The sequence below is a fragment of the Puma concolor genome, chromosome B4 (genome assembly GCF_028749965.1).
Source record: "Puma concolor isolate L17-30 chromosome B4, mPumCon1.1.hap2, whole genome shotgun sequence".
NCBI classification, from domain to species: Eukaryota; Metazoa; Chordata; class Mammalia; order Carnivora; family Felidae; genus Puma; species Puma concolor.
Window position 1 is genome coordinate 127,593,144 of NC_141673.1, and position 12,513 is coordinate 127,605,656.

The 12,513-nt window shown below is 35.9% G+C and overlaps 1 protein-coding gene across 1 annotated transcript in view; it reads left to right on the forward strand.

Moving 5' to 3' along the window:
- Nucleotides 1–12,513, forward strand: part of CUBN (cubilin) — a 278,146-nt gene that overhangs the window by 165,214 nt on the left and 100,419 nt on the right. The window contains exons 37-39 of the mRNA XM_086714844.1: nucleotides 4,345–4,550; nucleotides 5,453–5,637; nucleotides 7,321–7,513. Of these exons, the coding sequence (XP_086570970.1) occupies nucleotides 4,345–4,550; nucleotides 5,453–5,637; nucleotides 7,321–7,513 (584 nt within the window). The remainder of the gene's footprint in view (nucleotides 1–4,344; nucleotides 4,551–5,452; nucleotides 5,638–7,320; nucleotides 7,514–12,513) is intronic.

The window sequence follows — 12,513 nt, forward strand, 5'->3', positions numbered from 1 at the left end:
AGCTCTCCTAAATATTAACTTATAGCTCTTCTTTTCCAATCCTTACAACCTTTCCCCCGTTTCCTTGTCTTGTCTCTCTGGAAAACACTGTAGTGTAATGAGGAACAAAGTGATGAGAGCAGGCTCCCTTGTGTTGTTTCTGATTCGAAGGAAATGCTTTGAAATTTTTACTTCTAAGTATATTTGCTGCAGGCATTGGTAGACGTTTGTCATCCCATTTGGAAAATTTCCTTCTATTCCTAATTTTCTGAGTATTTATGATGAGTGGGTGTTGAGTTTTATCCAATGTTTTCCTGCAATTGTCATGGGTTCTCTCTTAGTATATTTTGCATCTATCTTTGTCTGTTAAGTGTGTGTGCGTGTGTGCATGTGTGTGTGTGTTTGTGTGGTGTGAATTTTCTTATAGACCTTCTAATCTTTTTAAAAAATTGTTTAAAGTTTTATTTATTTATTTATTTATTTATTTATTTATTTATTTATTTTTAATGTTCATTTATTTTTGGGAGAGAAACAGAGCATGAGTGGAGGAGGGGCAGACAGAGAGGGAGACACAGAATCCGAAGTAGGCTGCAGACTCTGAGCTGTCAGCACAGAGCCCGACGTGGGGCTCGAACTCACAGACTGTGAGATCATGACCTGAGCTGAAGTCGGCCGCTTAACCGACTGAACCACTCAGGTGCCCCTTATTTATTTATTTTTAGAGAGACAGAGAGAGAGAGAGAGCGAATGAGCAGAGGCAAGGCAGAGAAAGGGAGAGAGAGAATCCCAAGCAGGCTCCATACTTTTGGTGCAGAGCCTGACGCAGCTCGAACTCACAAACCGTGAGATCATGACTTGAGCCGAAATCAAGAGTTGAACACTTAACCAACTGAGCCACCCAGGCACACCTAGGTCTTCTAATCTTAAAGCATTATTAGTCCAACTTGATTAGATTTATATATTTTACAAACTGATGGATCCATGCTGCTTATATTTTATTTAGGATTTTTCATCTATATTGTTAAGTGAGGTTGACCTATACTTTTCTTTCTTTGGCTTCCCTTGACTGGTTTTGTTCTCAAGATTATACTAACCTTGAAATGTTGGAGACTCCTTTCTATGCGTTGTTACAGTTTGCATAACATTGAGGTTGGGCTATTGATTTCACTGAAGCTTTGAAATTCCCCCAGAAAATCATCTGGGCACAGGTTTCTGTTTTGTGTCATCTGTGGGCAACTTTAAATACTGATTTTGTTTTAGGTGTTTCTTTTCTTTGTTTTTGTTTTTGTTTTCTTCAGCTTATTGTATTCAGTGACATAAGATACGTTTACAATTCTGTGCAATCATCACTATCATCCTTTTCTGAGACTTTTCCATCATACTAAACAAACTCTATACTCCTTAAACATAACTCCCTGTCCCCAACCGTCAGTAAACTATTCTACTTCCTGAATCTACAAATTTCTCTATTCTAGTTTTCACATTTACGTAGAATCATACATGTCCTTTTGTGTCTGGCTTATTTCACTGAGCATAATGTTTTTAGTGTTCATGTATGTTGCAGCATGTATCAAAATTTCATTCTGCTTCAAGGCTGAATAATCCAGTGTGTGTATAAAATGTGATTTTATATATAGATAGATAAATGCATAGCTGTATATTTTGTTTATCAACATTATATATATATCAAATTATATATAACTATGTGTAATTTTATTTATATATAATATATATAATTATATAACTATATATAGCTTTGTTTGTCCAGTCATTTGTTTATACATTTTTGTTTATCCGTTTTGTTTCTCCATTCATCTACTGATGGACATTTGAGTTGTTTCCAGCTTTTGACTATTGTGAATAATGCTTTTATAAATACTGATATACAAATGTTTGTTTCAGCCTGTGCTTTTAATTTCTTGGGTATATACCTAAAAGTAGAATTTGGTACATACCTAAAAGTAGAATATGGTAATTCCATGCTTAACTTTTTGAAGAATCGCCAAATTGTTTTCTACAGTGGCTGCTCTATTTTACATTCCTACAATGCCTGAGAGTTCCAATTTCTCAACATCCTCATCACCATTTGTTATTTTCCATTTTTTAAATAATAGCCATCCTAATGGGGGTGAAGTGTTACCTTATTGTGGTCTCCCTTTGCATTTCTCTAATAATTAGTGACTGAGCATTTTTTCATGTTCTTATTGGCCATTCATAATATATCTTCTTTGGGGCACTGCATTTTCAGTTCTTTTGCTATTACTTGAGTTGTCTTTTTATTTTTGAGTTGTAAGAGATCTTTTATATTCAGGATACTAGTATGCTCTTGCATTTTTTATTTCTCTTGGGTAAATATCTTGGAGAGGAAGTTCCGGGGCATTAACTGGATGTATATTTAGTATTACAAGAAACTGACAAATAATTATTCAGAGTGGTTCTATCAGTATACATTCCCACCAGAAACACATTGGACTTCTGGTTGCTGTATATGCTTGCCCACATTTGATCTTGTCAGTCTTTTCTAGTTTAGCCATTCTGATGGGTATAAAATGATAGCTTACTGTGATATTTAATTTACACTGTTCTGGTGACTAATGACATCGAGTATTTTGGACATTCTCATTGGCTATTCACTCAACTTTTGTTGAAGTGTCTGTTCAAATCTCTTGTCATTTTTAACTTGGTGATTTGTTTTTTTCATGTTTTTTTTTTTTTTTTTTTTTTTGGTAGGAATTCCTTTTATAATCCAGAGATGAGTCCCTTGTTAGATATATGTTTTGTAATGATCTCTTCTTCCCCCTGCACAGTCTGTAACCTGGCTATTCATTTTCTTAGTCATGTCTTTAATGAGAAATTTTAATTTTTGATGAAGTCAAATTATTAATTTTTTAAATCCTATGGTTAATGCCTTTTGCATTATATCTAAGGAATATATGCTTTCCCCAAGGTGGTAAAGATATTCTCTGTTTTATTCTAGGAGCCTTATGGTTCTAGCTTTCATGTGTATATCTAGGAGGAATATTAAATTACTTTCTGTGTGTGGAGAGAAGTAGAGGTTGAGGATTTTTTGTCTTTTCTTCCCTCTATAAGGATATTCAGTAATTGAAACACCACGTGTTAAAATGACTTTCTTTTCCCCATTGAATTATGTTGGCAGCATGGATTGGGCTGTATTGGTGGGTTCTTCTCTGGACTTTCTCTTTTGTTCCATTCATCTCTTTGTCTACCCTTGCACTAATACCGCACTATCTTGATTTTTAACAATTTTTTAAAGTGTATTTATTTTGAGAGAGAGAGAGAGAGAGAGAGAGAGAGAGAGAGAGAGAGATGAGCATAAGCAGGGTAGGGGCAGAGAGGAGAAACAGAATCCCAAACAAGCTCTGTGCCATCAGTGCAGAGCCCAAACGCATGGCTCAGACTCATGAACTGTGAGATCATGCCCTGAGCCGAGATCAAGAATTGGGTGCTTAACTGACTGCACCCCACAGGCGCCCCTCACACCGTCTTGATTATGTCTAAGTTTATAAAGCACTAAAGCTACATTCTGAAAGCATTCATTTAACACTTACATGTTCCAGACTCTATATGTTATCTGTGGCAATCATTGAGTAGATGTTGTTTCCTATCTTTCATTCTCCCATGTCATCATAACTGCAGATTATAATACAAGTTGAATAGGCCGTATTTCCAAACTCTAGCCTATATTGTTACAAATCCCATATTTCGCCTGCCTTTTCAGAAATTAAGTACAGATGCCTTTGTCACTTAAGCTCTGGCAAAATTAGCCCATGATACTGCTTGAGCTGTGTCTCCTAACAAGTACTCAATGTTCTAACCAAACTAGAACTCTCACAGATTTCTAAATAAGCCTCACCCTTTTTCTGTGTATGTGCTCTTATCGACATACGTTTTGTGCTCACCATTTCTGTACCTTAAATCCAGCTAATGTTTATATTTCCATCCCAGAAACAATCTCTCTGTTAAGCTGTGACTGAGCCTCACAATCCGATGTGATATGTCTGCCTCCAAATCTTCGAACACTTCTAGCTCCGAGGGCACTTTATGATATTCTACCTTATAATGTGTCTTTTCCTGTATTCTTGCCCAATCTTTCCCCCTAGAAAGAAAAGTCCTTGAAGGCCATGTATTAATTGCCTTTGTATCTCTGCAACAGGCATTTCAGCAAATTTGGGGGAAAGAAATTTTTGGAGTTGGCTCAAAGATAACGTGATTAAAGTTAAAGTTTTATAAAGAACAGTTATAAAGAAACCAGCAGGTGTTTCGGGATAATCTCAAAGCTTATTCTTTCAATTTAATCCTCCAAAACTCTCTCTCTCTCTCTCTCTCTCTCTCTTTTCAAATTAGAACTTTCCAGTTGGAGGATTCTCAGGACTGTAACAGGGATTTTGTGGAGATCCGCGAAGGAAACGCCACTGGTACTTTGGTGGGGCGATATTGTGGAAATGTCCTCCCCCTCAATTATTCATCCATTGTTGGGCACAGACTGTGGATTCGATTTGTCTCCGATGGCTCAGGCAGTGGCATAGGCTTCCAAGCCACATTTACTAACAGTAAGTTGCTTCTATTTCATCGATGGTTTCCAGAGAACATCCTACAAACTAGAAAGGATAACACATTTTTTAGTAATGCAGTAAGTGAAGAATCCTGAACTCTATTCTCCTAGATCTGTTGTATTTGTGGAATTACTTCATTTTAAACTATATTATAAAAACTAAATTACATGTGCATGGCCCACCAGGAGCAAGGGAGAGTGGCTCTAGTAATCGTTTTAAGCTCGTTTCTACCTAATGTTATATTAAACTTTTTACATGATATTTTGTTAGAACCTTCTAACGTATTTAGTTCAGGTTGAGCATATTGATACCAAGGGTATTTCGTTTGAAGTCACAAACTCTCTATTCTTCAAATTCAAAACACTGAGTATATTTTAGGATTGAATTAAGTGCTCAGATATTATAACAACAGGGTTTTCTTCTAATAGAATAAAATGTTAATATTTTTATTTTCTAACTTGACTTTTCCATAATTAGCTATTTTTCATGGCATTCCAATATGTCTGTTTCTCATACCAAAAATTTGAAAACATGTCCCATTCTTTAGTAAAAAGGAAATAGGTAAACAAAATAGAGAATGAGCCTGGTAATACCCCTTCACTTGTCATCAGGTCTCCTGGGCTCTGGGAACCCCTTTTCACATGAGAAGTTATCTCCTCTTTTCACACCATGCCACCTTCTTAGGAGATGAAATTCCATTCACAAAATCACGGTTCTCCAAGGAATTAGTAGATAGTACAGAAATCAAAAGGGAAGCAATATTTCTTTCAGTGTTCAGAATAGAAATCACAGCCAATTAAAAGTCCATCCTTTTCAACACCCCTTGCCTTTTGTTTCTTTCATTTGATTAAAGAGCTATTCTAAGTACTTCTGATTTACTGCTCTGTTTTCCCTCCTAGTATTTGGCAATGATAATATTGTGGGAACTCATGGGAAAGTCGCCTCTCCCTTATGGCCTGGACATTACCCCCACAACTCTGATTACCAATGGATAGTAAATGTGGATGTGTCTCAAGTTATCCATGGTAGAATCTTGGAGATAGACATTGAAGCAACTCAAAACTGCTATTATGACAAATTAAGGGTGAGTATCCAAGGGCAATCAGTGTTAGTAAATTTTGGTGAATTTCTATTTGCAAAAACAAATCAAGTTAATGTCAGTTGAAGCATTTGTAAATCACATGGGGTGGCCTCCCTAGATCATGATTACCTCTTCTAGATTACCTATGAAAAGGTAATTCTGTCATTATATTTATTTTCTTTGGATTCTCTAAGTTTTATTTTTAGCATTATTGTAATTTACCTCTTGGGCTTTGTCTATGTGTATATGTATATCTTAGTTAAGTATCCTCTCTCATATCTCATCTTCTTGTGTATTCTTATGTTAGAGTGTTAAAAGTTTGAAGGATCATTTTTAAATAAATAAATATAAAATTGTGGTGGTTATTGCCATCCAGATTTTGGTTACTGCATCAGTTTCAAAAACACTGTCACATTCTTTTTTTCTTTTTTTAGCTTTATTCGGGTATATTCGACAAATAAATATTGGGTATATTTAAGATGTACAACTTGATATTGTAACCTATGTACACATTGTGAAATAATTGTTACAGTCAAGCTAATTAATACTTGTATCACCTTGCATGGTTATCATTTGGATTTTGTGTGTGTATATGTCTGTGTGTGTGAAAGAGAATATTTAAGATGTACCCTCTTAGCAAATGTCAAGTGTATAATACACAAACAGTACGATATATTTCAGTATTAATTGTAGTCACATTGCTGCACATTAGATCTCCAGAATTATTCATCTTGCATAACTGAAACTTTGTAACCTTTGACCAACATTTCTCCATTTCCCTCTCTCCCCACCCCTGGAAACCATCACTCTACTTTCTCCTTCTATGAGTTTAACTATGTTATCAGATTCTCAAAGGCCAGGATTCCATTTTATTCATCTTGGGTCTGCAGGGCCTCACATAGAGTTCAGTACCTAAGGTGCTTCGTATGTGTGGAAATCATTATTACATAGTTTGAAAAACAGCTTATCTCCTAGCTTCGGCAGAGAAATTGATAACAATTTCAATGAACTTGTTCCAAATTATTTACAAAATGAGGTAAAGGATAGGAAATATGGTTGGGTGGCATTTTTCCACATGTGCCAAAAAAAAACAATGTGTTCCATGCTATGTGTTTGTAACTATAAAAATATGTCTCTAAATAGGTAACTGCATATTTTCAACCAAATGAAAAAAAAATTGAGTGATTTGAATGTGTGTTGAGCCCTCGCAAGCTGTCACTGTTTTGTTGTCATTAATTCTACTTTCCGATACCCGTCTGTTTAAACCTTTCCTTCTTGTTGCTTTTTCTGTTACTTTCTAATTCCTTCCTTTGAGGCCCCAAAGCACATTCAGTAAGTTCTATTGTTGTACAACTATCTTGATTCCTAATTTTCCACCCCTAAATTTTACTGTAGATCAAATAATGAGCTATATTGCATACAGCTTATGTATTAACATAATTCTGCAGCAAAGATGAAATTATTTTAAAACACCTTAAAATTTTTTGCAGTCATATTTTATATTCAATGGTGCTTTCTATTTCAACTGACATATGGTGTTTACTTGTTTATTTTTTTCATTATGATGAAATTATAATAACATAAGGCAACCTTTTAGTTTTCTTTTTTATGAAGAAAAATAGAGGTAATTACTTGAATTCAGTGCTGTATTATCTTTTGTTTTGTTTTTTTTTTTTTTACATGCAGATTTACGATGGGCTTGGTGTTCATTCCCGCCTCATTGGAACTTACTGTGGTACCCAGACCAAATCTTTTAGCTCCTCTAGAAATTCCTTGACATTTCAGTTTTCTTCTGACTCTTCAATCTCAGGGAAAGGATTCCTTCTGGAGTGGTTTGCAATGAATGTCTCTGTTGGACCTTCCCCTACAATTGCTCCAGGTATGTCTTACCAAACGGTAATAAATGAAATTCTGTTTTTGGGTTTCAATGCATGGGCCTTCCCATAATAGGTTTCAAAGGGCCTTCCCATAATAGGTGGCAAATATGTAAATTACTAAGAATAAGTGCAGCCCTAAAACCCTCCATATATATCAGGTGTTCTTTTAATTTCATAAATACTGCCTTTTGTAAAAACTGTACATTTGTGTTTTTTTAATATTTTTCCCATTATATTTTTTATATTAATTAAGGGTTTGATATCCATGAGGCATTCTACTTATAACTTCTAGAGACTCCTTTAGAGATCTCTGAAAATTTGATTTGTAAATGCTCTGCATGCACACACACACACACACACACACACACAATATTATGGGTCAACTAGAAGACAGAAGTAACTGTTTTTCCTCTAGATTTCACTTTTTTAAAGTTTTTTAAAAAATGTTTATTTTCATTTTTGAGAGAGTGAGTGAGTGGGGGAGGGGCAGAGAGATTTGAAGCAGGCTCTGTGCTGAAAGCAGAGGGCCCGATGCAGGGCTGGAACTCACAAACCATGAGATCACGACCTGAGCTGAAGTGGGAAGCTCAACCAATTGAGCCACCCAGGCACCCCTTTTCTAGATTTCATTTTAAATGTGCCTTCAGAAATGCTTCACTTTCTCCTTAGTTGGTCATAAACCTTCATGTTTTAAGGTAAAATTAGCCTAATTGTTAAACTTTTATTTGACTATGTTTAAGACATCCTTAATTCCCTTGGTAAGCAGTGTTTGGGGAGACTGATTTTTCCTTAAAATTTTATTTAAACAATTTGAATGGCTTTTATGGGTTGTCATAGAAGTCTGACAGCCCAGTTTGGGGGATATTGCCAACCTTGGTATACAGTTGACCCTTGAACAACACAAGTTTGAAATGAAGGCGATTGAAAAAATCTTATATGAGAATTTTTTCTATAAACACAGTTCAGTACTGTAAATTTGTTTTCTTTTCCTTATTTAAAAAAAATTTTTAACATTTACTTATTTTTGAGAGAAAGAGAAAGAGAGACACAGTGTGAGCTGGTGAGGAGCAGAGAGAGAGGGAGACACAGCATCTGAAGCAGGCTCCAGGCTCTGAGCTGTCAGCACAGAGCCGGATGTGGGGCTCGAACTTGCGAACCATGAGATCATGACCTGAGCTGAAGTCAGACGCTTAACTGAATGAGCCACCCAGGCGCCCCTCTTTTCGTTACAATTTTCTCAGCATTTTCTTTTCTCTAGCTAGCTTACTTTATTATAAGACTATAGCATGTAATACATGTAACATACAAAATATGTGTTAATTGACTGTTATCTGTAAGACTTCTGGTCAATGGTAGACAATTAGTAATAAAGTTCTGGGGGAGTCAAAAGTTACATGGATTTTGGGGGAACCTGCTGGCTCAGTCAGTAGAGCATGAGGCTCTTAATTGCAGTGTCGTGAGCTTGAGCCTATGCTGGGCACATGGGCTACTTAAAGTCATGTGGATTTTTTACTGTGTTGGGGGTTGACACCCCTAAGCCCTGCACTGCTCAAGGATCAGCTGTACTTGATTGAGACACATTATCATAGGTTCTCATTGAAGAATATTCAAACTTTGAACTTGTTCTAAGACTAAATATATCCTAAAAGATTAGAGTCTATTTGCTTCTAACTTCTTGGGAATTTGTATTGGTAGAGGTAACTGATAAATGTATCATTCATACTTGTTTTCATTTAATGCACCTGGAGTATTCTGTTCTGAGATGTTTTTTCCACCCCCCCCCTTACAAGATGTTTCCATAAAATTGAATATGAATCTCTTTCTTAAAATATTAATCTACTTATCTAAGAGCAAAGAACCATCAGCAAGATTGCCAAATGCAATTTGAAGCTATCCATTTAATTCTGGATAGCTCTTCTAAGTAAACTTGAATTAAGCTTTTTTTATAGCCACAAATCTCAAGTTAGAGAAAAAATCACTTACTCATGGAAAGTATTATATCAACAAATATAATTTAGTACTCAAAAATGACAAATTTTCTTCTCATACTTAAGCTCTGTAATTAGATGAGTTAAGTGGATGAGTGATTATGTCATAAATTTCATTTTCCTTGAGAACAAGGGAAGGTGAAAGTAAGAAGATAAGAGAATTTTATAATTTACTAGTTACCTAGATGATAGGGTGGCATTGCATTCTGAAAGATTCATCAAAACTAAAAAAAATTTTAAAAGCTTAACATTTTAAAATATATTTATATATTGCACATTGTACCATCAGCATTTCTTACACATGCATATGTTTAGTTTAATTCAATAAATATTTATTGAGGATTTGCTATAGATACACCGAGACAATTAAGTAAAGGGACAAAGATCTGATCTCAACTCTCCAGGAGCTTAAAAATAGTTGGGAAAGACAAAGTATTCATATGTCAGTCAAATACCAATTTAGTAATTAAATTATTTAATGACAAAGCATGTGGTACAGGCAGAAGAAAAGAAAGCAAAGGAAACTGAGCTTAATGTGGATGAGGATCATTTGAAGGAAATTAAACACATCGAGTAGGAAAAGATTAGTCAGCATATCAGTCAGGACATGATCAGTTATGCTGCGATAGCAAATAATTCCAAACTCTGAGTTGCTGAAAAATCATAAAGTTTCTTTCTGGTTTGTGTTACATATTCTTCTTGGATTAACTAAGTGCCTTGTTATCAGTATCACTGCATAGCCCAGGCTGTTGGAGCTGACATTGTTTGGGACATTGACTGTGATCATGGCCAGAGGAAGGAGAGCTCTGGCATGTCTCAGTACAAAAGTGCTCAGCTTAAAAGTGACAAAATTATTTTGCTCATAATTCATTGGCTCAAACTGGTCAAATGACCTCACTCAACCACAAAAGGATCAGGAATTGCAATGTCAGCATGTGTTTATAAATGAGGGAAAATGAATATTTGACCAAAAAGAATAATGACCCCAAGTCGGTTAGTTTGATAACTGCCGTTTATAAATTCAAGGTAAGAAATATTTTACATAAAGGAAAATCTTAACATTTGAAGACCCTGAGTAATATTAAAGTCTTCCACTTGAAAATTTCTTTCATTTGTCTCTTTTTTTCTTTACTTCTGTAGCCTGTGTAGAAATAGGACAAGAACTAGGACCTAGTCCCATAAAAGTTTACACTCACTTCCTGGTGGTCCTAGTAAGATTCAAACATGTACTGGTATAAAAGTCAGAAACCTCTGGAATGGTGGGGTGAGGACCTCTGAAAAAGCATTCCTGCAGGAAAACAATGAGAACATTGTCAAAATTGTCAAGATCAGCTTTTGAGAACTGGAAATTCATCAAAGCTCGCAACAATCTAAAGAGTGTTTATTCAAGAATGATGGCTGAATCTCAGAAAAATAGTCAGCTTTCTGGCATCTTAATTCTCCCTATTTCCATCTCTCCCCTTGCCTCAGCTTTGCAGTTGCCTCGCAGAATCCTCAACTAGAGTAGCTGCGAGACCAGTAGTTGAGTGCCTACTGGAAGGGGTAGAACAGGTGGAGAGCTACAGAAAACCTCCTGTTCCTAAGGAATTACCATTATTTGACCTATCTGGCAGCTTCCTAGGAAAGCTCCATTCTCAGGACTTGTCTTCATTTGATCTGCCTCAGCGGTTGCTCTGTGCCCATAGCCCTATCCCCAGGGTGTTTGTAGAAAACAGTCAGTGGCGACTGTTTAACATCACAGTTATATGTGGCAGTAATACCAGGTGCAGCTAACAAGAGGGTGAATAAAACTGTAAAAGGAAAATCCTGGGGAATGAGATACCCATAGGGAGCTTTGGAAAACTCTGACATATTTCTGGAAGTTTAGAAAGCCACACACAGGTGCAGGACTGTGCACATGTCCAAGAGAGGACGCGAGGGCCCTGATCTCTCAACTCTATGTGATCTTGAGGGTCTGTGTAAGCAGGGAGTGAAGACTGAGGCAGAGTTGTAAACTGCCTACTAGAGCTTTATAGGCATATCCCAACACATGTAGACTTTAAGTTAGCTATTATAAATGTGTTGAAAAGTTAAAAGGAACCATGTCTAAAGAATTGAAGGAAAATATGGGAATAATGTATCACCAAACAGAGACTATCGAGAAAGTGATAGAAATTATGAAAAGAAAAAAACCAAATAGAAATGTCAGAATTGAAAAGTATAATAATTGAAATTCTCTGGATGGGCTCAATTGCAGATTTGAGCACGTAGAAGAAAGAATCAGCAAACGTGCAGATAGGTCAATTGAGATTGGCCTGTCCACAGGAAAGAAGGAAAAAGACTGAAAAAAATTGTACAGAGCCTCAGAAACTATCAATTATACTAACATATGTACAATGAAAGCCCCAGAAAAGGAGGGAGATAAAGGGGGACAAAGAATATTTGAATATAGTGTCCAAATACTTCCCAAATTTGATGAAAAATATTATTCTACACACCCAAGAATCCCAGTAAACTCCCAATAGGATAAGCTGTCTGACATCTATACCTAGACAAGTCACCAACTATCAAAGCTGGAGAAAAAGGGATCATCTTCAAAGCACCAGGAAAAAGTGATCCATCATGTAAAAGGAATCCTCACCTAGCTTCTCATCAGAAACCATGAAAGCCAGACAGCAGTGGAATGCCATATTCAAAGTATTGAAATAAAAAGACTGTTGATTAAAAGTCAAAAGTCTATACCCAGCACATATATCCTCCAAACTAAGGGGAAATTCAAAGACTCCAAGATAAATGAAAATGGAGAGAATTTATTGCGAGCAGATCTACTCTAAAAGAAATTCTAGTGGAAGGCCTTAGACTGAAATGAAAGTACCATAGCATGTCTTGACAACTAATAAATAGTATGCAGTAAGATAATGACATAAGTAAATATAAAGGCATTGTAAATGCATTTTTGTTTGTGATTCTCCCACTCTCTGATTTAAAGACAGCTGCATCAAGCAATGACTATAAAACTATGTTGATGGATTTGT